The sequence below is a fragment of the Squalius cephalus genome (assembly GCF_949319135.1).
Source record: "Squalius cephalus genome assembly, chromosome: 7".
Lineage (NCBI taxonomy): Eukaryota > Metazoa > Chordata > Actinopteri > Cypriniformes > Leuciscidae > Squalius > Squalius cephalus.
This window is the reverse complement of record NC_137128.1, coordinates 32,202,183-32,226,072: the sequence shown is the minus strand read 5'-3', so window position 1 is coordinate 32,226,072 and position 23,890 is coordinate 32,202,183. Positions and strand designations below refer to the sequence as shown.

At 37.0% G+C, this 23,890-nt stretch overlaps 1 protein-coding gene across 6 annotated transcripts in view; it reads right to left on the bottom strand.

The window, feature by feature from the left end:
* astn1 (astrotactin 1) overlaps positions 1-23,890 on the bottom strand; it is a 234,735-nt gene that overhangs the window by 102,802 nt on the left and 108,043 nt on the right. For all 6 annotated transcript variants that reach the window (XM_079877707.1, XM_079877709.1, XM_079877711.1 and 3 more), the window contains 3 exons: positions 22,327-22,477; positions 13,099-13,265; positions 8,733-8,927 (listed from right to left, as the gene is read on the bottom strand). In XM_079877707.1, coding sequence (XP_079733833.1) covers positions 8,733-8,927; positions 13,099-13,265; positions 22,327-22,477 — 513 coding nt within the window. The remainder of the gene's footprint in view (positions 1-8,732; positions 8,928-13,098; positions 13,266-22,326; positions 22,478-23,890) is intronic.

Sequence of the window (23,890 nt, the reverse complement as noted above, 5' to 3'; positions counted from 1 at the left end):
TATCTATCTACAGTACCTACCAACCTACCTCTCAGACTGACTGTACGGCTTGTAAAACCTTCAAACTTCAAGCTTTTAAAATTATTTTACACTTTCAGCAAGCTAACATCAAAGTTTGTCTTAAACTTCATCTGTCAAGTTTCTTTTGCACTTTTCCAAAAACACTGATTGTCCATGTTTAGAGCTTATAATTCTTCACAAATTCACCAAACTTCTGTTATTATTAGAGCAAGAGATACACTATACAGACATATTTGTGTGGCTGAAAATTATAATTGGGACATAAATAGCACTAATATTAAAAAAATTGTGGAAATGGCACAGGAACATGTCAATTACTGCTTGGGGAGGTGCCGATTCAACTTTTAACGTGCCAGATGCTACATCTCAAAAGACCACATATAATTAAAATGATGAGCACAGACATGCAGTTGGCTTGCAAATATCCAGTACCGAATCAAGATGAACTATAAGCTAAATTGAGCTAACAATTAACAAGCACAACAGGCTGGTATTTTGAGATGGAACTGAATGGAATGGAGAAATCTAATGTCATAATATCTATGTATGTTTAAAATGTATGAAAATATAAATATGCCTTAGCATAAATAATAATACAAAAATGAAACATGGGTGAGAAAGATTCAAAGTACAAGTTGAGAAGTTGATCATGTCAGGTCTCTAAAAAACCCCACAAGATTTTTAAAGTCACTTGGCTCCAAACATCACTGGACCCCATTAAATTTGAATGTATGGACAAAGTTAAGAACAACCTATTTTTCTAAATATCTTTCATGTTCCACATATGAAAGAAAGGCTTTTCATGAGGGTAAACAAAGGATTTTCACATTTGGGGGATGGATCCCTTTAAATAGAGACCAAACTTTTGCCAAAACACTAGAATCTGAAAATCTGAATTATTAATATGATCTTAAACACTTCAAACACTTTCATGTCCAGATTATCTTGGCTATGAAAAGCAACCTCAATAAATATGTTTTATAAGTTCCCCTGTGTCATGTCTGTCCTCTGTATTTCTTTATAAACGTTACTTTACAGAGAAAGTAAAGATCCAACAGCACACCCTCGCTGCAATACAGGGCTTTCAAAATGGCATGTTCATCTGTCAGAGAACGCCACTGGCCTGAAAAGCATCAAACAGGAGCTAATAGATTCTCCATTGTCTTTTGGGCAAGTTGTCACAGGAAATGTGTTGCACCTCTCGTTCAGGATTAAACAGCATGAAAATGTAACCATGCCTTTCAGATATGAGTCAGATCATAAAAGCAGCTGCTGTGTGACAACCCAGACTTGTGGGTAGTAACTTTTGGTGAAGCGCCAAAGGAAACACACGGCAGGTATAAGTTTAAAACAGAATAATAAACAACTTCAACCTCTCTGGATGGGTTTTATCTGGCAGTTGCTCGCTCTTTTCCCTGTTGCGTCATTTTGGAAAGAGATGAATCAGAGTTACCTCTGTAAGTATATGTTTAATTCCTCCTGAATGTATGTGCATATTGCATGCATGTGAGTTATATGAATCATTTGCCATTTTTCATCTAACTTCCTCTTTTAGAGAAGACTCGGAGGTGACTTCACTAAACTGTTGTGCCACTTTTACATGCAGTTTTTCAGTGCATCTTTGCCTTATTCAATAAGCACTCAAAATCCATTAAACATGGTACTGTGATATATATGTTTAGCTATAACTGGGAATACACACTACTGGTCAGTAATATTTTTTTTGCTCAACAAGGCTGCATTTATTTGTTCAAAAATATGAACAGTAAAATTGTGAAATATTATTATTCCTGTGATGGCAAAGCTGAATTCTGTATTTTAATTCAGTTAATTCAGTTCAGATGTCTGGATCCCATTAAATCACACCAGATTGTGGCAGTCTGCCTAATCCTCTATATCTGTCCAGCACATATATTGTGGGTGTATTGCACCTTTAACAGATTTGCATAATTTATTTAGTGAATGAAGCACTAAAACAGCACAAACAGTGCATACAAATAAATGGCATATTATCAGACACAATTTATTCTTAGTGTATTCTCCCCTCAGAGTGAAATACAGTTTTAAAAAAACATACATTCAACCACGAAAATCTCATTAATCAAATTGCTAGCATAAACAGCTAACAGAAATCTTTACTATTTTTCTTTTTTAACCTCATTTTAGATCAGATAATCTTACCTCGATTAACCGAAAGGCATATGCATGTCTCAGAACGCAATCAATCATAAAAGTGCTTTGTTTATCCACACTCTTCACTTTAAAGATTTCCATTCATCACCCTAGAAGATCAAACAACATATCATTTCCAGCTGCTGCTTCTCCTGAGCACCAGATTTTTGACTATTTCCTCAGGTCTGAAATTAATTGTCGCAGCCTTGTGATACTCTATGAAGGATTAATGAACTTGCCGTAGCCTCCTTTTGTTCAACTGAATATCCAGTAGCTTCAACTGGCCCAATTAATCCCCATTAAACCAAACTTGCTTATGGTCACTTTTAATTTACTCCTCGCCATTCCACATAATTAGAGCTCGCATTAGGCCCAATGCCTCTCAAAAGGTGAAGAGAACAGCACAGAGAGTACATCCTAGAGCATGAGGCCCGGCTGTGCTTTTCAAAGTCTGTCTAAACCCAACATCTCTCCGGGTGCCTACAAATGAGATCAGAGCTTTTGAGATTTAGCTTCTTGATAATATTAACTCTCCTCCCACTATTTCTTCATCACTCAGGCCTCCCTCCTTCTCTACTGTGCCAATCAAACCATCTGGAGTAAATGGATAAACTGCTGCAGGAAACTGTCTGTGTTTAATTTAAAGGCAGTTGACGGCTTTGCATTGTGACCTTTAGGTCGAGCTGACCACAGAGCACATCACAGGGTTCTTTCAATTAGAGGAACCTTCAAAGAGTCTTTGTGTGTAGCTAGACCGGGATTCTGCTGTGCTGTTTCACAGGATTTGTGCTTTTGTTAAATTAGCCTTGTTGATTGGATAGTGTAACAGCATTTCAGGCAAACATACTGTACATAGCAGTCCAAAACGGTCTGCTAATTAGGGTCCCCAACATTATTTTAGTGTAGTGTGTGTGTGTGTGTGTGTGTGTGTGTGTGTGTGTGTTCGTGTTCCACTGCATACTTGTTTGGAATGACATGAGGATGAGTAAATGATAGACATTTTTGGGTGAACTATCGCATTAACTTTACTACATTATGAATTGTCTGTTGGCTTACAAGGGATAACATTCTAAATTAAAGCTGCAAGCAGCGATGAAATGGGCCCTCGCACCCTTGCCACCGCCACCCGGCGCCTTTAGTAAAGGCCTTAAGATTACACTCACCAAATTTGAAGAGGATCAGATCAAAACTGTAGCAGGAGTTCGTTAAAGTACAACATCAGGAAATGGCAAAAACTGCACAAAATCTGAGAGGAAGTTCAAAATAGCTGACTTCCTGTTGTATTTAGGGCTACGCTCCAAGAGACTTTTTTGTAGGTATTGGGTCATTACATGTATGTACCAAATTTCATACCTGTACGTGAAACGTAGAGCCGGGGCAAAATGTAGGGGCAATAATTAAGCCATTTTGCCCCACCCAATTTTGAAAACCACATCACACGTACATTTTCACCACTTCTGAAGCGTGTGCAAAGTTTCATGATTTTTCGAGCACGTTTTGTATTTGCCACACTTCCTGCTACCAGCAGGTGGCGCTATTGCTATAACCAAATATGAGCATGGTCATGTGTTCAGGACAGGACTCTTATCAAACATGTGAAGTTTGGGGCAGATTGGAAATTGTATGCCTAAGTTACTGCAGGCTGTCTGTGGTTGCCTAGCAACATCGGAACTGCAAGCAACATTAATATTGAACTTATCTGATTATGCATAAATCACCAAAAGGCCGAAATTGGGTGAACATTTGTCAGGCCGCCGAGGGCACACCCTTCGACGAAAACTCAAGATCTTCGCAATTTAACGTCGCAAAGGCCTTAAGATTACACTCACCAAATTTGAAGAGGATCAGATCAAAACTGTAGGAGGAGTTCGTTAAAGTACAACATCAGGAAATGGCAAAAACTGCACAAAATCTGAGAGGAAGTTCAAAATAGCTGACTTCCTGTTGTGTTTAGGGCTATGCTCCAAGATACTTTTTTGTAGGTATTGGGACATTACATGTATGTACCAAATTTCATACCTGTACGTGAAACGTAGAGCCGGGGCAAAATATGGGGGCAATAATTTACCGAATTTGCACCCCCAATTTTGAAAACCACATCACACGTAAATTTTCACCACTTCTGAAGCGTGTGCAAAGTTACATGAGTTTTCGAGCACGTTAAGGCCCTCTAAAAAGCGATTCACTTTGGAGAAGAAGAAGAAGAAGAAGAAGAAGAAACGGAGCAAAAACAATAGCGTCCTCTCACCATCGGTGCTCGGGCCCTAATAAATAAACGCAGGCTAATAAAATGTAGTACTTGGTAGAAAAGTGTAACCTTAAGGAAGAAAGTTAGCAGTTCCAACAATAACGAGAAACAGCAACAACAACAAAGACATGTATTAGGTGAAAAAGAAACCTTAGACAAAACAAGAATCAGCTAGTGAAGGCCATCTCTTTGTACTGGAACATATTTAAACAAATTGTAATTATAATCAGTGTTGGGGGTAATGCATTACAAGTAACATGAGTTACATAATCAGATTACTTTTTTCAAGTAACGAGTAAAGTAACGCATTACTTTTCAATTTACAACAAAATATATATATTTTTTCAAATAAGTAATATGTTACTTTGTATTCCCATTTATTGTGTGACAGCTCTTCTGTCCCCATGTTGAGAGAAATCTGGAGTAAGGTGAAGAGGCGTTGTGTGCGCTGTGTGAACATGATGGTTATTGTAGTTCTAGACTAAATTTGAGCATGCATTTACTCATTTCACTTGCACAAAAACATATTCAGTATTTAGTATTCAGATCAATTAAAAAGGTGAGGTGCAAACTATTAAGCAAACCTGCAATGCTTAAAATGTTAATTAATAAATTATTTATGTATTTAATCTCACTTTATTTACCAATGTCTTTGCTGCTAACCTGCGATGGTCTAATTCAACCATACTTATACGCAAAAATGACTTTAGTTAAACATCAAATTTGTCTTTAATTTTGTTGTTTTAATTGTTGAAGGAAGTGTTGAACTTTATTCTCCTGCATTACTAAACAGTAACAAAAAAATTCTGTAATGCATCTTCCAAGTGGATGCTGCACACTAGTGGTGGTTGAGGAGAGATTCCCTGATATGACTGTAAAGTGCTCTGTGTGTACAGTAGTACATATGAAAGCACTATATAAATGCCTCATTCATTCATACTTTCCATAAAAAGTAACTAATTAACACAATATTGTGAAACATTACTTTTAAGAGTAACTTCCCCCAATTCTGATTACAATAATATAATGTAAGGGATAATGTAGAGCGAGGCGGTTGTTATAGCGACTACAACCCCGACAGGCTGATCGGGACCCCAACGCGAAGCGGACTTGAATCAGCCTGAAGGGGTTGTATTCGCTATAACAACCGCCTCGCTCTACATTATCCCGCTTATTACATGGCTACCCACCAAATAAATCAATAATTTGACACAAAATATTGATTTAAAAAGGAGTTTATTGATTTAAAAACGATTGTATTGCTTCCGCTAAAGAAAATAGTCCGTTCCGTCTCTACGGTTAGAATCCTGCATTTATAGCAACGCTCTGTTTTTCATGGCAACGGTGTGTTATACTTCGCAGCGGTCTGTTATGTAAGGGTTAATGCCCGACGAGGTGTCCATTGTCAGGTATTAATGGACGACAGCGAGGCATCAACCGTCCGACGCGCAGCCTCCGCCGAAGTCCATTAATACCTGACAATGGACACCTCGAAGGGCATTAACCCGCTTATACCATGGTCACTTGCCAAATAACACATTTTTAAAACATTAGTTTATATTTTAATTAGTTTTACAATCGAAATCTAAAGTTTTTACAAACAATAACTTGGTTTCCCTGGTTACGCCTGACTGTTTATTTACTAGGTGTCCTCTATCACTTTTTAATGGACACCCTGCAGCCAATCAGAATCAAGTATTCACCCAGACTATGGTATAACAAGAAATAACAGACCGCATTCTACATTAGAATTCAATCAAGCCATGTAATAATATAATATAATATAATATAATATAATATAATATAATATAATATAATATAATATAATATAATATAATATAATATAATATAATATAATATAATATAATATATGAGCAATATTATATCACACTCGTAGCCATGCGATTTGGCTGTATATCAGCACGGCTGTGATTCGGCCGTAATCACAGTATGCTGATATCCAGCCATATCGCACGGCTATGAGTGTGATATTTTGTTTATACAACAGTTCGATGGCACATATGAGTAAATAAATACGAAACAACAACAGAGTGTCTGTCTTTAAAAACACTCTTTCGTGCAGAACTACTTCCTTCCGCCATGGATTAAAATCTCAAGTTGACAGTTGAGCCTGAGCCTCAGTTACTAATTCTAAAACGTCACTTCAGAACTAGTAACAAAGGAACGTTGAGTCGCTTCATTGAAGCTTGTTGGTATTAAGTAGAGTAGGCTATAGTATTATGGTATTATGAGAGAGAGAGATCGACGAAACGAGTGTATATTACTTGCATCTGATATAGCATTCATTCTTCAGGTCGATGTCCATAATATAATTTAAAAAAAAGAATGTGCGCTGAAGAAAGCAATATGTTCGTCTTTTTCCTTCCCATGACAGCGCTAAAACAACTTCCTTGTTCTGAGTCACTCATAAAGACAGTCTTTGCCACCATCTAACGGCGTAAATAATGTAACTTTCACTGAAATCCATTTCACAATCCTTTATCAATACCAAATACGGCATATTATTTATATAAAATTAATAATTTATTGAACAACATTATTCAAATTAACAGCAATAGCTATTATAAAAGACAATAGGAAATTAACAGAAGTAAACAATTCAGTCAAATGTACTTGCAGCACTCTAGTATAGGATTTAAGAGAAATATAGCCTAAATATAAAGTTATGAAACTTAATTTTCCCTTTAACCAAAATCGATTTGCTCTGGAACAAGTAATAGATTAATAAGACCAAAGATTTCCCCTTTGATATACTCCAAATGAATTATATATCATGTTTAACCACTATCTACATAAGCGCCAGCGGCAAATTCCCAAAGGACTGGACGAGATGAAGCTGTTCTCTGCGGGTACATGAGCGCTGAAACTGGAGCTCGGATCTGCGAAAGTGTCTGAACGGATATATTAGTCACATATTTGCGGTCTAAATAACTACATTCTCGCCTAAAAACTCATAAAACTACATTTCGTGACACAACAACAGTAGCATTTTTTAGTATTAGTATTTAGCATTAAGTATGGTGGATTTGCTCGACCGCCATGACAGTCAGAGTGATACAAATGGTGAAATGGTTAGAGTGCTGTTACTGGGTGAATATCACATGGCTGGAAAAGGCTCTCAGCCAAACAGATTCGAGAATCAGAAAGAACCGTTGTAAGAAAGAACACCACAGACACAGTGTAATCAGTCACCATGGGAAAATCTCAGAGTAAAACTGGGAGTTGTGTAAAATATGATACACCGGTGAAGTTTATCTATGTATCATCTTTTTACTCTTTTAATTCATTTTATAAATGTATCATATATCTCTTTTAATTTCTTTTATAACAGTTTTAATTTTCCTTGCTTTTATTTTGTGATTATTTTAATTCCTTTCTGTAAAGCACTTTGAATTGCCATAGTGTATGAAATGTGCTATATGAACTTGCCTTGTAAGTGAAATAATATGATATGATATACTGTATGATATGATATAATTGTCACCATTATGTTCAGTTATATTCAGTTCATAGAGTTTTAGTTTGTTTTCATTCCTCACATGTGTTTCCTTGTCTGTGTTTCCCGCCACTTATCACATTAATCACAGCTGCTAATCGTTTAGTTAATCGCCACTGTGTATTTAAGTTCCTGCCTGTGTTCTGTCTAGTGTCCGGTATTGTTTGTGCGTTGCACGCTGTCTTGCCAGCTGGCTATGTTTCTGAGTTATTTATTAAACAACCTTGTTACCTTTCAATCATCTCCGTCCTCCTTGGATCTAATCGTGACAATAATATGTTGAGTATTAGAAACTTTTATCATATTGGTTTACCCATCATTATTTGAAAACCATGTGGCACTTTCTGTCAGAGATGTGCTGGGGCGGGTAATGCATGCAATGCTACGACTTGTAATTTCCTGATCACATCCTTCTCTCTTTTCCCTATCATATCCTGTCAACCCTCCACTGTCCTGTCAATATAATTGGCAAAAGCTCCAAAATAAAATAAGCCACTGAAGGTCATGTGTTATGTATCAGTTAACTTACCAAACCTAAACAACACCCCATTGAGCCTGTTAAGATCACTGTAACATACTGTACAGGCTCTAGTGGTATATAATTAATATTTCCGAAATGAAAATAGGAACCACTGATTTAATAAATCAAATATAAAGAGAAAATTCAACACAACATTTCACACTATCAGCACAATCTTGCTATTAAAAATGGGTGAATATAAGTCATCTGTCACCCTTGGCGCTGGTAAAATCAAGCACATAATAAAAGTTCACCTGAAGGTGGCCTTAAGGATCTGTCCTGATGTAATCTCTTTGGTGTGGTTATTGTAGCCATAGAAGAGGTCCCCAAACACAGTCTGGTTGGCTGGGATGTCAGCTGTGTCCCCACAGTCCACTCCCTCAGTGCAGGCTTCTGACAGCGGCTGACATGAGCGGCCGTCTGATCCTCTCTTATAATCTTCAATACATCTACAAACATATGCCAATGAGAAGACATGAGAGATAAAGGGACAGAAGAAAGAAGCGTTGACCTGCCAAAGTAAGATAATACTTACCACTATTGGTCAAACATGTATGAACCACCAATTCATTCTTTATTATTACACTTTTCTTCAATTTAGAATAATAGTAAAGTCATCAAAAACTAATATAATCAGAATATGGGTCCAACAACCAAACAAGTCAAATCAAAATGTTTTTTGATTTCAGCATTTGCTAATACCCAGTATTCATTGGCAATAAAGCAGGTTAAATTAATTTATTGTTGACTTGACTATGCACAATATTGGTTATGAATTATTTGCTGCAACCTGTATTTAGTTTGAAAGTAGAAAAAAAGAAATACAAAATATTTTAGTTTTTAAATGGCCAATATATATATATATATATATTTAAATGCAATCGTTTATTTGATCCATGTTTTAAAATGTAGTAAAATGTCTGTATGTGTGTTTGTGTGTGGAAAAATATCTTATAAATCAACCTAAAATATGTTTTCATCTTATTTATATATATATATTTTTTTTAGAAATGTAAAAATGCAGATGTGGTCTGTTGTGTTTACGGGTTGGTTTAAATATACAGTTTGTACAGTATAAAAATCATTATGTCTTTGGAAAGTAATGAAACATGGAACCCTGTGTGTGTGTGTGTGTGTTTGTGTGTATGTGTGCCCTTGTTTATATTACATTGTGGGGACCAAATGTCCCCATAAGAATAGTAAAACCTGAGATCACCTACATTGTGGGGACCAGCCAGCGGTCCCCACTTTTCAAAAGGCTTATAAATCACACAGGATGAGTTGTTTTGAGAAAGTAAAAATGCAGAATGTTTCCTGTGATGGGTAGGTTTAGGGGCAGGGGCAGTGTAAGGGGATAGAATGTACAGTTTGTACGGTATAAAAACCTTTACGTCTATGGAGAGTCCCCACAAAGATAGTGAACCAGACATATGTGTGTGTGTGTGTGTGTGTGTGTGTGTGTGTGTGTGTGTGTGTGTGTGTGTGTGTGTCGCAACTGTAGTCAAATGAAAAGACTTAAAAATGGAAATGGAAATACTACAATCTGTATTATGTAAAGCAACAAGTGTATATTTTGTATGAATATGGATTCATGGATTAATAAAGTGTTATCAGTTTCTAGTTGCGTGTTTGTTTGTTACAGTAGTACAACATTCAAATCTACCCAGAGGTACAGGTAATGATCTCACAGCGTAGCATCCGTCATGAATATAAGGTTGACAATTCTTTTTATTTACTGCAAAACAGTATCATCCTAATAGTGTGACAGCACACAGGAGTCGTTTATATTTATGGAACTTTGAAACTTAGCTGTCATGTCTGCACTGTATTACTCAAGCAACAGAGAGAAAGAGGTGTCAGGGCTTAAACGCTCAGTCTCACTTCTCTTGGTAAAATACTACAGTTTTACAGCAAACTGTCATCAGCGTAGGTGAGACACATCCTCTCAGTTGCACATCCGAAACACAGACAACGATTTAAGTGGCTTCAGATTGCCTGTCGCATTATCAGGATCTCCAGAGAAAAAGAGAATTATGCACATTTGTCACCTTTAGTCGATGCAACGTGCCTATAACAGTCAGCGAATGATCTCAGAGAATTTGAATAGGTAAAAAAAAAAGAGAGGTTGTTTTAGCAGGGAAAAAGGCGTAAGAAAGATGCTATTTATTCTGACTGGGTCATATTCTCTGCGGCTGGCACATGAAAGTTGAAGGAATGGTTAGTGATGTGTTATGCATGTGATGTCATGTCAGAATAAAAGCACTTCCACCAAGACATGACAGGACAGAAAAACATTTGAGTTAAGTTCCCTTAAAAAGGTTTAAAAAGTTTGGGGATTTAAAAAAAAAAAAAAAGGATCAATAGTAACAGTAAAGACTTTTACATTGTTAAAAAATCTTTCAATTTCAAATAAATGCTTTTCTTTTGATTTCTACTTTTTATTCAGAATCTGGAAAAAACATGCATGATGGTTTCCACAAAAATATTGAGCAGCACTTTTTAACATTGGTAATAATAAGAAATGTTTCTTGAACACCAAATCAGCACATTAGAATGATTTCTGAAGGATCATGTGACACTGAAGACTGGAGTAATGATGCTGATGAAAATTCAGCTTTGCATCACAGAAATAAATTACATTTTAAAATATATTAACATAGAAGGGAATGAGACGCTGTGTCTGTTTTGATGAGGCTATGGGAGCGCTCCTGCTAAAAAGATGATGACTGTATTTTTTTATTAAATAAATGCAGTCTTTGTGAGCCTAAGAGATTTCTTTGAAAAATATTTTACAATTCTTACCAACCCCTTACTTAAAGGGTCATTTCACCCGTGGAGACAAGAATGTGTATTGAAAGTGGGTCATTTATGTAGAAGAAATGTGAAATTATTTTTTAATTTGAAGCTTTCTAGACTGAGAAAAGCCAGAAAATGTATTTTTGGCTTATGTGGATGAAAGACAACAACTCCCAGAATGCACTTGCTTCGCTGCCCTACAAGGCCACTCCCAAGCCACGCCTACCGGTAAGACAGCGCAGTTGAAAACAAAAACATCAAGGCAAGGCTAGGCTACGAGTGAGTCTCCGTGACGAGTTTGCCCAAAATGTCCGGGATTCGGCTTTTGCGTTCTACAGTCGCCATTCATCATGTTTACTGTGGCGAGCAGGACGAGGCTGAGGGGCGCGGGAGAACGGCGCGAGGCCGGTGGCGTGATTACTGACGACCGACACCTGTGAGGCACTGTTCTCGTATCTCGCACGGAGGAGCAGGTATTTTCTTAGCAATGGTAAAAAAACACATCAACCGATCACGCCACCGGCCTCGCGTCTTTCAACCGATCACGCCACCGGCCTCGCGTCTTTCTCCCGCGGCGCTAGCCTCGTCCTGCTCCCTGTATTACTGTGATTACTGATGAGCGCGCCTGTGAGATGCACCGGTCTCATGGGCTATCTCTCACGGAGGTGCGGGTATTTTCTTAGCAATGTTAAAACGCAAATCAACCGATCACTTGTTTAGCATTCATGTAAACATTACATTCAGATTCACCAATCGGGGTGAATTCAGTTAGATTGAAACAAAAGGTGAGCATGTAAACAATGGATGGCGACCGCAGAAAGCAAAAGCTGAATCCCGGACATTTTTGTCGATCTCGACGGCCGGACATGTCCGGGAAATAGAGTATGGTAACCCCTACTACTCAACTTTCTTCGTCCCTGTTTTCTGCAGGTTTCTGCCGTTGAAATCAAACGCACTCGCACTGATCTGTGATAGGTCTGTTAGCGCATTAGGTCCAACCCCCTATGGGCGGGTTTGAAAGGGTGGATCTAGTGCTTGTAGTCTTAACAGAAATCCCCCCCTCTTACACTTCCTCCTACAATGACGCAAAATGACGATTTTTGCGTCATTGTAGGAGGAAGTGTAAAGAGGTAAATACAGATTTCTCTCGTCTGGGGGGAAAATGAAAAAAATGTTGCATGACCATTCAATAGTATGACTGGGTTTCTAACAATGCAAAGCTTAATGCAAATGGGTGAAGTGTCCCTTTAAGACACTGAGTTTATTTTGAGTCCAGCAGTCACACCTAATATAAACTGCAACTTCTTTTCCATTTTCTCAGGATGTGACAAAATATGTTTTTTAGCAAGCAACATAAAAAGAATATAGTCGCTATAAATTTAGCTTGCGCACATTATTAACCACATTTTTTTGCAGATGAATGTGTGATGGTATTAGCATGTTTCAGCAAGTTCAGGTTTGCCCGTTTTTAATTTAAAGCCATGTTCACGCTCAATTTAAATATACATAGAGAGAAATGTGGGAACAGGTAAAAAGTGTGGCAATTCACACTCAGACACAACCAGCCGCCACGGATTAAGAAAGAATGTGTAAAATTAGTTACTGTAAGGTGCTGTGAACTGCATGAATAATCAACTGAACTAACCATACTAAAGGATATTATTCAAAAGAAAACAGCAGAAATTCAGTCGTTAAAAATAGCAGGTGTAACTACCAGAACACTTCCTGCTGTTTTAAAAATGTATGACTGTGACCATGAACAAAATATTTGTTGAGAAAGCCCTTTTAGCATGTCCAGTATGTGTGTAAAGTGTGTAATCTCACCCGCAGAACATCTGGATGTTGTAGAGAGTGGGGTCCTCCTCCAGAGGTGCCAGCTGCTGAAGGCACAGCTGCTCGCAGCCCCCATTAAAGCCGTCAGAACAGTCAATACCAATGTGGTGGTCATAGCAACCGGTGCCATCTTTCATCGGGCTCAAACCAGGAGGACACTGAGAGAAAAAAGTAATAAAAAATGTCAAACATTCTCTGATGTGTCATAATATCCCTTTTATCTTTGGTATGTGGCAATTTTAGCATACATGGCTATACCACAGCCATAAATAATAATACATAAGCTGATAGCAGAGCTTATCTGATTATTGCTTATGCCTGTGTTACAATGTGCTGTACTATTATGTATTTGTGTTCACAAGTATAGGCCAGTTCACAAAAGCACTACAAACATTCCTGAATGTCTAGTTGACTTTCAGTTAATATATAGTAGAACTCCACGTTTGCCATTACCAAAAGAAGAGAGACAATACAGGGTCGCTCAGTATGCAGCAAATATGCATATTATAAATATATGTATTAAACGTATGAGGTATATAGTGGCATAAACCTTTCTGTGGAAAAAAAGGAGAGTGGAATGGAATTAAGACACATTGCAGGCTGGTCTAATTATTGATTTATATTTTAATTACTTTTTTTTTTTTATTGTTAATTTTAACACAATAACACTCCCCAATACTGAAGTTATCCTTCCTTCCATGCATTTTCTTTCTCTGTCTTTTCCACAAGCTAGCGATGCCAAGTTCACACAATGTTTTATGTCAGTTGTTATAAGCTTTATAACCTCCTTCTTGCAGCGGGTGCCCATACAGTAGATTCAAGATGCTTACATGAAATAACCTGCAAGTGCTGAGAAATGTTTTCTCGCAAAAGAACCACTACCTAGAAAGCCATATTTTGTAACGAGAAAGAAATACAACTGAAATACTTCATTATTTTTGTTACAGTGAAATTTCTACAAAAGATCAAGCTTCTCTACAATTAGTCACTCACTATTCAAAAATCATTCAAATGAGTTTGAAAGGGCATAATTTTCTGTCACAGTGGGTGTTGATTCACGACTAAGCAGCTGTTATAATAAAAATGCATTAAGAGAGCAAAATTGTATAGCTTTAACAAAATGAAACTAAAGACTCTTTGTCCTATCGGATAATTAAATTGGTTATTGATACAAGGCCCTTAAAGAAAAAAACAAACAAACATAAATAACAAATCAATCCATCTCACCGTTGTATAAACCTCACCACCTTGCTTCCTCAGTTTCTTCAGTGGCAGGCTGAGTGTAAAACACACACTTTCTGACCACCACCTTTTCACTTGACCTCATTCATATTAGGGATCAAAGCCCAGATGTTGGCAATGCATCTTAGTAGCACATCTTGTCCCTGGATGCATCCGTATTGATTTTGTCAGTAAGCTACATCTGACAAGACCCCTGATTTATTACCAGCAATGTAGAGAGCGCAGGGCACTGAGTCTCTTAACTCATCTGTGGCAGATTCCTTAAATCACAAATTCCCAGTTTGATCAGCTGAACAGAAGACATTAGAGGAAAGGGCAGGGTTGTTCGACAGAAAGCAACATTTTCACATGATTTAACCGCTCATTTGACATTATGACAGAGCTTTAAAGGTGCACTACTGAATGAAAATGTTTAATTATTGAGATTTTTGTTTAAAAGTGTCACGATCCCGGTTCTGTGTCTTTTGTTTGTATGGACTTGTATGCTGAAATGTATTCTGTTCTCATTGTTTCCATGCTCCCTTCCTGTGTTTGGTTTCTGTTTCACCTTGTTGTCGTATTAGGGTTCCGTCATAAAGCACACCTGTAATTCATTATCTTTGATTTCCTTGAGTATGTAAGCTCTTATGTTTCAGTAGTGTTTTGCTAGTCGTTGATGGTGTTCGTATGTTTGGTCGGGGGTGCTTGGACGTTCTTGTTTTCTCCGTGTGTTCTTTGGATTGCTGCTGTTATCCTCGTGTGGACTGTTTACCTTGTTCCCAGTCTGGATTTTCTTTGATTTTGTCTTTTATTATTAAAACTGTGCATGCACTTGGATTCAATCTCTGTCCTTATCCCTATGCACCAGTTACACTAAGCTAGACAGATGAGGACAAGAGTGCATTATAAATAAAATGTGATTTTACCAAGTCGGAAATACTAATTTTATAAGTTAGGGATTTAGTGTAAATGCATATACATTTTTCAAAACCACCTATCCTGTACATAAATAAATACATAAATAGATTAAGTTTGTACTTTAAGAGGCAAGAAAATACAATATTTTGGGCAATACAAATATATTCAGATTGAAATATATAAAATAAAATTATATATGCTATATATATATATATTTGCTATATGGGCAATGCAAAGTAAATGTCCTTTGGTAACTCTACACTGTATAGAAAAACCATGCCACAAGATTTTTGTACATGGTACATTTTCTTCAATAGCCTTTTTAGAGGGCTAAAATATAAAATGCCAAGTGAGGTCAAAATACATATTTACTGTGATTGATTCTGCCTTCTATTCCAATCTTTTCTTTGTGACCAGATCTAAAAAGAATGGATGAGTCAAAGCATTAGTGTGAGGAAATGGGCAATTTATAATAATTATTTAAAATGCACTGCTCAGATTTGAAGAGAAAGTGTTACCAAGGAAAGCATGCATGAAAATGGCTAGAACATAGCATGTCCAATTCAACAAAACAAAAAAATCAGCAAATTTGTTCTGGAATGCCCTTGTGTCCATCTAACAGTGAATAATGCAATTCCTGAGTCATAGTTCAATATTACTGCAGTCTTCTATCTGAGCTCAAAGCATCCTTGATTGAAAAGCACTTTGTAGCGCAGAGGACATAGTGAGACAGTTAATGAAGTCATGAAGGTTTTAAATTCAAGATAAACTGAAAAAGCCCTGAACTACTGAGCCTTTTAATCTCATTTCCAAATGGGGATCTAGTCCCAAAGCTTTCCAAAGCTTAAGGGAATTGCCCATGTGATTTTGTCATATAGGAACAAATCCCTTTCAGACTGTCGGATAAGCTATGCAAATCTAAAAACTGCCAAAAAAAAAAAAAAAAAAAAGCCAGAAAGGAGGGAAAGAACAAAGGAGACAGAACAATTATCCAATTTTCTTTTTCCATGAGAAAAAAGAAGAGTATCCCGCTAAAATTGTCATAACTACAGATAAAAACATTATAACATGAAACCATAGCCTATATATAATCAATAATTTATGTCTAAGCAGGCATGCACTGCATCTGTAGATCTGAAAACTGTCATGAACAGTTGCTATAGAAACACACACACACACACACACACACACACACACACACACACACACACACACACACAAAGAATAGAATTCAACATTAACTGGACTGAATCGTGCCAATGTGGAAGAATGAAGGTGCACATAAACTCATGCAGAAAACCACAAGGTATCAGAATTACTGACATACTTTGCAAAATGTCAAAATTGTTAGAATGTGCAAAAACAAGTGTTTTTCTTGCACCCTGATAATTAAACAACAGGTTGTCATTATTTTTAACAGTTTTGCACTGCCTACTGACTGCTACAACAAAGCAATCATCAACTCAGTGTAATTACTGTATAAAGCTTAAATTAAATTTACGAAAAAGAGAGCCAAAACTATAACAATTAATTTGACTAATAACAATACATTTAATCAATGACAAAGTTAACAAACTAATTAAAGAAAAAACTGAAAATAATTTTGCCTTCCTGGTAAGGTTTTTGCAAATAGAATATTTTTCTTTTTATTTACAGTATGGCAATGGTCAACCTGAAAGTCACAGTCATATTACAAATCATGCTTTGGGACTATAGCTCGCTACATTAGCATGGCCAAGGATCCCTGCTGGCCCAGACTGTCCATCTATAGCAGATAGTCACAGAGATGGATACAGTCCTCTTAAACCACCTTTTGATCCTGGGAGGAAAAGGGGGGGGGGGCAGTGGTGTTTCCTTCCTGCTGAGCATCTGGATCACTCCCACAGAGTTTGCACTCAGGAGACCTTTGCCAAGTATTGACTAGGAACTCAGAAGTGCTTAACAGCCAGAACAAGATAGGAGACAGAACAGCTTTTGGGGAGATTGTGAGCGGGTTGTCGATGGAGAGATGGAATGCTTCGGTAAAAAGCAGAGTACTCTACCGCTAAAGGATTTTCCTTTTTGTTTTATTCTTTTGAAAATGCATTTATATATATATATATATATATATATATATATATATATATATATATATATATATATATATATATATATATATATCAGTGGCGGCTGCTGGTCTTTCAAAGAGGGGAAGCTCATTTTCGGCCTACATCATAAAAATTATTCATTTATTTATACGTAAATTCTACGTTCCTTTTCATTAAAAAGTATGCTCTGTGAAAAATGAATGTAATAATATAATAAAGGTATAAATAATAATATAATAAAGTATAATAATAATTCTAATAATAATACGATTTTTTTAAATTATTTTAATAATTATTTTTGAATTATTACTAATAATAATAATATAAAAAATATAATAAGTAATAATATAATAAAGTTATAAATGTATAATTGTGTGAAATGTATTATAAAAATTGGCTAGCAATTTCGACAAGCAAATACCAAGAAATAGGTTGCAGCAGTTTGTCTTTGAAAAATCCGCGATAAGACTGAGCTCGAACAGCTTCAACATCAGCGACTTTTTATTGTATGAAATCGCTGTCAATCAAAAGGAGACACAGCCTTTCGACAGACCCTCCAATCATCACGCGGAAGCCCGGAGTCCAGGACAGCCCACTCCCCGTTCACCCCCAGAGAAGCTGAGCTTCCATGGGCGGGACATAATCGCAGCATTTATCCAATGACCGTCTAGTTTCGAAGCGCTGAAAAAAACTGTTCGAAGCAGCCCCATTGAAGTCAATGGAAGCTGGGCTTCAACAGGGAAATGCACTGTGACGCTACGGGAATGTATGAGAAGGAAATCGAGTCAGCCGACCTGCTGTATGTAACTGATTCTGACCGAGCTCGTCTTTGAGACGAACGTTTTCTAATGCATTTTAGTCAATAAAATGTTAATGCAATAGAACATATTTGACCATTCATTTTTTGATATTATCCGAGGAAGCCGAGCTTCCCTTGCAGTCTTAAACAAATCGCCACTGATATATATATATATATATATATATACACACACTCACCTAAAGGATTATTAGGAACACCTGTTCAATTTTTCATTAATGCAATTATCTAATCAACCAATCACATGGCAGTTGCTTCAATGCATTTAGGGGTGTGGTCCTGGTCAAGACAATCTCCTGAACTCCAAACTGAATGTCAGAATGGGAAAGAAAGGTGATTTAAGCAATTTTGAGCGTGGCATGGTTGTTGGTGCCAGACGGGCCGGTCTGAGTATTTCACAATCTGCTCAGTTACTGGGATTTTCACGCACAACCATTTCTAGGGTTTACAAAGAATGGTGTGAAAAGGGAAAAACATCCAGTATGCGGCAGTCCTGTGGGCGAAAATGCCTTGTTGATGCTAGAGGTCAGAGGAGAATGGGCCGACTGATTCAAGCTGATAGAAGAGCAACTTTGACTGAAATAACCACTCGTTACAACCGAGGTATGCAGCAAAGCATTTGTGGCACAACCTTGAGGCGGATGGGCTACAACAGCAGAAGACCCCACCGGGCACCACTCATCTCCACTACAAATAGGAAAAAGAGGCTACAATTTGCACAAGCTCACCAAAATTGGACAGTTGAAGACTGGAAAAATGTTGCCTGGTCTGATGAGTCTCGATTTCTGTTGAGACATTCAGATGGTAGAGTCAGAATTTGGCGTAAACAGAATGAGAACATGGATCCATCATGCCTTGTTACCACTGTGCAGGCTGGTGGTGGTGGTGTAATGGTGTGGGGGATGTTTTCTTGGCACACTTTAGGCCCCTTAGTGCCAACTGGGCATCGTTTAAATGCCACGGCCTACCTGAGCATTGTTTCTGACCATGTCCATCCCTTTATGACCACCATGTACCCATCCTCTGATGGCTACTTCCAGCAGGATAATGCACCATGTCACAAAGCTCGAATCATTTCAAATTGGTTTCTTGAACATGACAATGAGTTCACTGTACTAAAATGGCCCCCACAGTCACCAGATCTCAACCCAATAGAGCATTTTTGGGATGTGGTGGAACGGGAGCTTCGTGCCCTGGATGTGCATCCCACAAATCTCCATCAACGGCAAGATGCTATCCTATCAATATGGGCCAACATTTCTAAAGAATGCTTTCAGCACCTTGTTGAATCAATGCCACGTAGAATTAAGGCAGTTCTGAAGGCGAAAGGGGGTCAAACACAGTATTATTATGGTGTTCCTAATAATCCTTTAGGTGAGTGTATATATATGAATAAATATTGTTAATTATTATATATTTTAACAAAATATATATTTCAATATTTTGGGCAAAAAAAAAAAATAAAAAATTTTTTCTCTCTCTGTTAATAGGTTGTTTGGCGTAAGACCCCTATAGCACATATGCATTACCTATGGAATTCATTGCCATTCTGATTGTATACACTGGTAACACATAATTCATTCATATACAGACAGCTACTGTACCAGTATCTGTCAGCAATATCAAAAAGTCTCTTAAGCACGCTTGGCTGGCTTGCTCAGATCTAGAGAGGATCCAATTTGTTTTTCATGTGGACGGCTGGACGGACGACGGGCACCCCGATGTGTCCCACAAAAGCACTCAACACCTAGTGTGCTGGCGGGAAAGGAACTAATTAATCACATCATCATTTAGCGATTATCAGTGTATTTCCAAACTAGTGCACTGTTCCTCTCCCCAGGAGTGCTATACATCAGCTAGACAGAGCAGATCGGAACGAGTCCGCTCACGCAGACTGCGATATTAAAACACAGAAGCAGCAGTGGCACTGCTGTCCTCAGACAAGGTGATAATTGATTAGGGGGGGAATGAGGCTCTCTGGGGGGCCCGCAGCGAGCTCTTATGATTGGACAGATTGAAGCATCATTTTTATAGCTTCAGTCATCTGTTAATTACAAAACATCGAGCTATGGGCTCAACAGAAGGGAGTGTTCTTATTATGAGGAGCAGGATGAATTTAGAGTTGAAATTTCTGCGAAATATTGAGGAGGCCATAACATCTGCTTCATTAGCATTAGGTTTAGGGCTGTCCATCCAGCCTTACTTGAAGGAAATTTCAGTGCTAGCAAGGTAGCAATAGAATATATGAAAACAGATGCAAAACGTAAGAGATTAATCAATCACATTTCAGTATGCAAATACATGTAAGAAAGAAGGCCCAGTAGAATTCAGTGTTACACCTCATCATATTCATCATAAATCCATCCTTACAATTTAGCCTACATCTCACGAGTACAACACAGAAGACACAGAAACTCATTAAATTACTGTTCAATATAATCTACAATTGTGATTCAAGGGTAATTTTATTTTTATAAATAGATTAAGATAAATAAGAGCTCTACATGTTAGTACAAAACAAAGTGTTACAAAATGAGCCCACTGAACATATCATCAGACAATACAAACTGCTATGTATTTTATTATATTATAATTTGATCAGCCCATCCTTTCGCTGCTATGATTTCCCCCCATAGAATACAAAGAAGCATGGTGACCACATTCAAGTTTAGTTGCAATTTTGACTGATTTATTAAAATATTATGGTTATATGTGGTCAGGATTTGAACACTAAACATAAACTAGACTACACTAATGACACTAATTTAAAGAACTACCATGTTGTTAAAACAAACCAATTTTTAGTAGCTTTGAATGAAAGCATCTGCTAAATGATTAAATGTTTATGCAAAACAAAACAGAAAGATGCGTGACCCCCATTGTCACTCAGGATTGAGAGGCTTCACTGAAAATCCAATCAATGCAAATATCTCTCAAATTAAACAACACGATGAACAGGAACAGATATTCAATGAGGCTTGCATTGAACACGCACCTGAACAAATCCTGATTCGCATGTTTATAAACATGAGCAGGAGATCATGAAGGAAGTGAGTGTCAGAAAGATGGATGAGACACAGCACTTTTCATAAACCCTGGCTGAAACAATCCTCCCATCAGCAAGGCCAGCCAAACGCACTTATTATGGCGTGTGCCAGAATGAGAAATCAAGCACTTTAAGCATACCTCAGCCAGATGGTGAGTGAAATCAGACACCCTGGCTCATTTCATGGCTGCTTAACAGCCACAAGTGAGGAAGAGAGAGTGAGTGTGATGTAAAAGAAAAAGAAATGGAAGAAACAAATACGATTTTCCATGGTAAGTGAAACAAACTCCTTCGGCAGACAAGAAAGGCCTAAATTATAAAAGTAAATGCTTTTTATAGAAATTGAGTACAAGAGGGTGTTCTTTCTTCACATTTGCAGAAACATTGTGAAGTTTATGATGGTACAGGCGTAGAAATGGCTCATTTTATCTCTGTTTTGAGGCTATGACAGTTTGTAAACAAGTAAACAGGGAAAGCATCAAACGAGAGATAAGAAGAGGGCTGGAAGTGACAGGAAAAGAGATGCATTTGTAATTCCAAAGGGTGACATACAGACAAGGAAACAACTCAAATAACACGGGCTACCAGTTTAACATTTTTTATTTTATATATATATATATATATATATATATATATATATATATATATATATATATATTATGATCACAACTTGTAATAACTGCTTAATGAGGCCATTGTTTCTGCCCTGAAGTTAGCTAACTGCATGATTTGTATTATTTTTGAATTTTACATTTCTGACATATGGACATTACTTGGGCACAGTCACCTCTGATAACCAAGTACTCTAAATTGTAATGAAGACGCATGCATTTTCTGTAAAGCTGCTTTGAAGCGATATGTATTGTAAAAAGCACTATGCAAAAAAAATGTATAATTAAATTAGTTGTTTAATCATCATCGATAAAAAATTACTATTAAAATAATAATACGGGATAAGAGATTCTTACCATTGAAGCATTTGTAATATGAGCATAAAAATAATATGGACTTTTTCAATCTATCAAAATTATGCATATATGTCTTTGAATTAAGGAATGAATTCTCTGTAATAAATGGAACAAATTATTTAACATAACATAATTCGTTTCATTAGTTTCAAGACAACTCACCACGCAGCCAGTGGAGTCCAGCTTGCGATCAGAGATGCAACGGAAATTTCGGCTGCAGCCTCCGTTGTCTTTTGAACAGTCTCGCACAGGCCCAAAAGAGTCGAGCAGCACCTCCAGACTGTCGAAGGACGAAGAAATCATCAGCTCCTCCCTGATGGACAATGATGCATAGAAAACTCAGTTAGTAATGGCAGGTTAATTATACAGCAAACTACCTCTAGCATCTTTAGCCATCATTAGGAAAATGCATAATTATATTCTGATTGTTATTGTGTTATATTTACTTTATAGAATACACAGAAAATTGCCTACACAGGTCAAGAACTGGATATTAAAGAGGCAAGTAATGTGAAGTAGAAAATAACTATTCTTTGTCTCTTATACGCTACCATAAATCCAGTTAAAAGGAAAAGCTGTACAGAGCAGCAAAAGTAAACACCACCACTGATGGCTAAACCTTGAACAAATGAACTCCATTGCTCTGACCTTGGTTTCAGCGATGTGGCTGGAAAATTGCATTGGGTGATGTTTTTCCTCCCTTTCCTAGAGCACTTGAAACATCCAAATATTTATCATTACTATGAAATATGAATGGGCAGTGGTCATGATGAAGGAGCAAACCAGTGACCTTTTATTGTCTAATATATTTTAAGAGTGTGAAATCACCAGGCTGTGGAGTGCTGTGATAAATGGATTCATAGTTCTGCTACTGTGATTTCAGTTTCAAGACAGAAATACTGCCTTTACGTTCCAAGTTGTTTTTACTATTTTTCTGTTATGAAGTGTCATGAGACATGGTCTGTCAGTGTTTAAAAATTATGTAAATGACAATCAAATAAGTGCATGTATAAATACAATAATTAAATAAATAATTTAAAAAGAGAGAGGAGGAGAAACAGAGAAAAAAATGATAAACTAGAGGCTTCTCTTTAATTAATCATAAGTTAAACAATAACCAATTCTTTTAATTTTCATGACAGTTTTTAGTAGTGTTTAAGTGTCTATTGTTACTGCAGTTAGTTTGCTTAATTCTTCAGAATCACAAAATAAAGCTGTACTAAAATGTGTCAATTATAATGTGACAGATTGAAATTACTTTGTTAAAAATAAAGATGGGAATAAATGTGTCCTGCTAAAAAAAGATCAACGAACATTTGATTCCTTATAATATGACTTACCATGTTTAAAAAAAAAAAAATGCATAAAACAAATCATACCATTTTTGCTGAAGAATAATTGAGATTTATTTTTCATGTAACAGCATCACAGTTAACAATATTCACTGGGGATTCTCAGTGAATGCCCACCTTACTTAATAAAGAACATTGTGGTTCTCACCTCAGGTTCCCACTCCCACCAATCTTAGTTTAATACTAGGAGTACCAGGGAAAGCAGACCTTTTAAAGCCGTGATATTATGGTTGTAAGGGGAAGATGTTATCGTAATAAGGCAGAATATATAATGACTCCTGTTCCACAGTAATGAGGGCACTTTGAACAAATTGAGACAAATCTACCTCTGTGAACAAAGCATCTCAATTGGCAGGGCTTAGAACAGAAAGTCT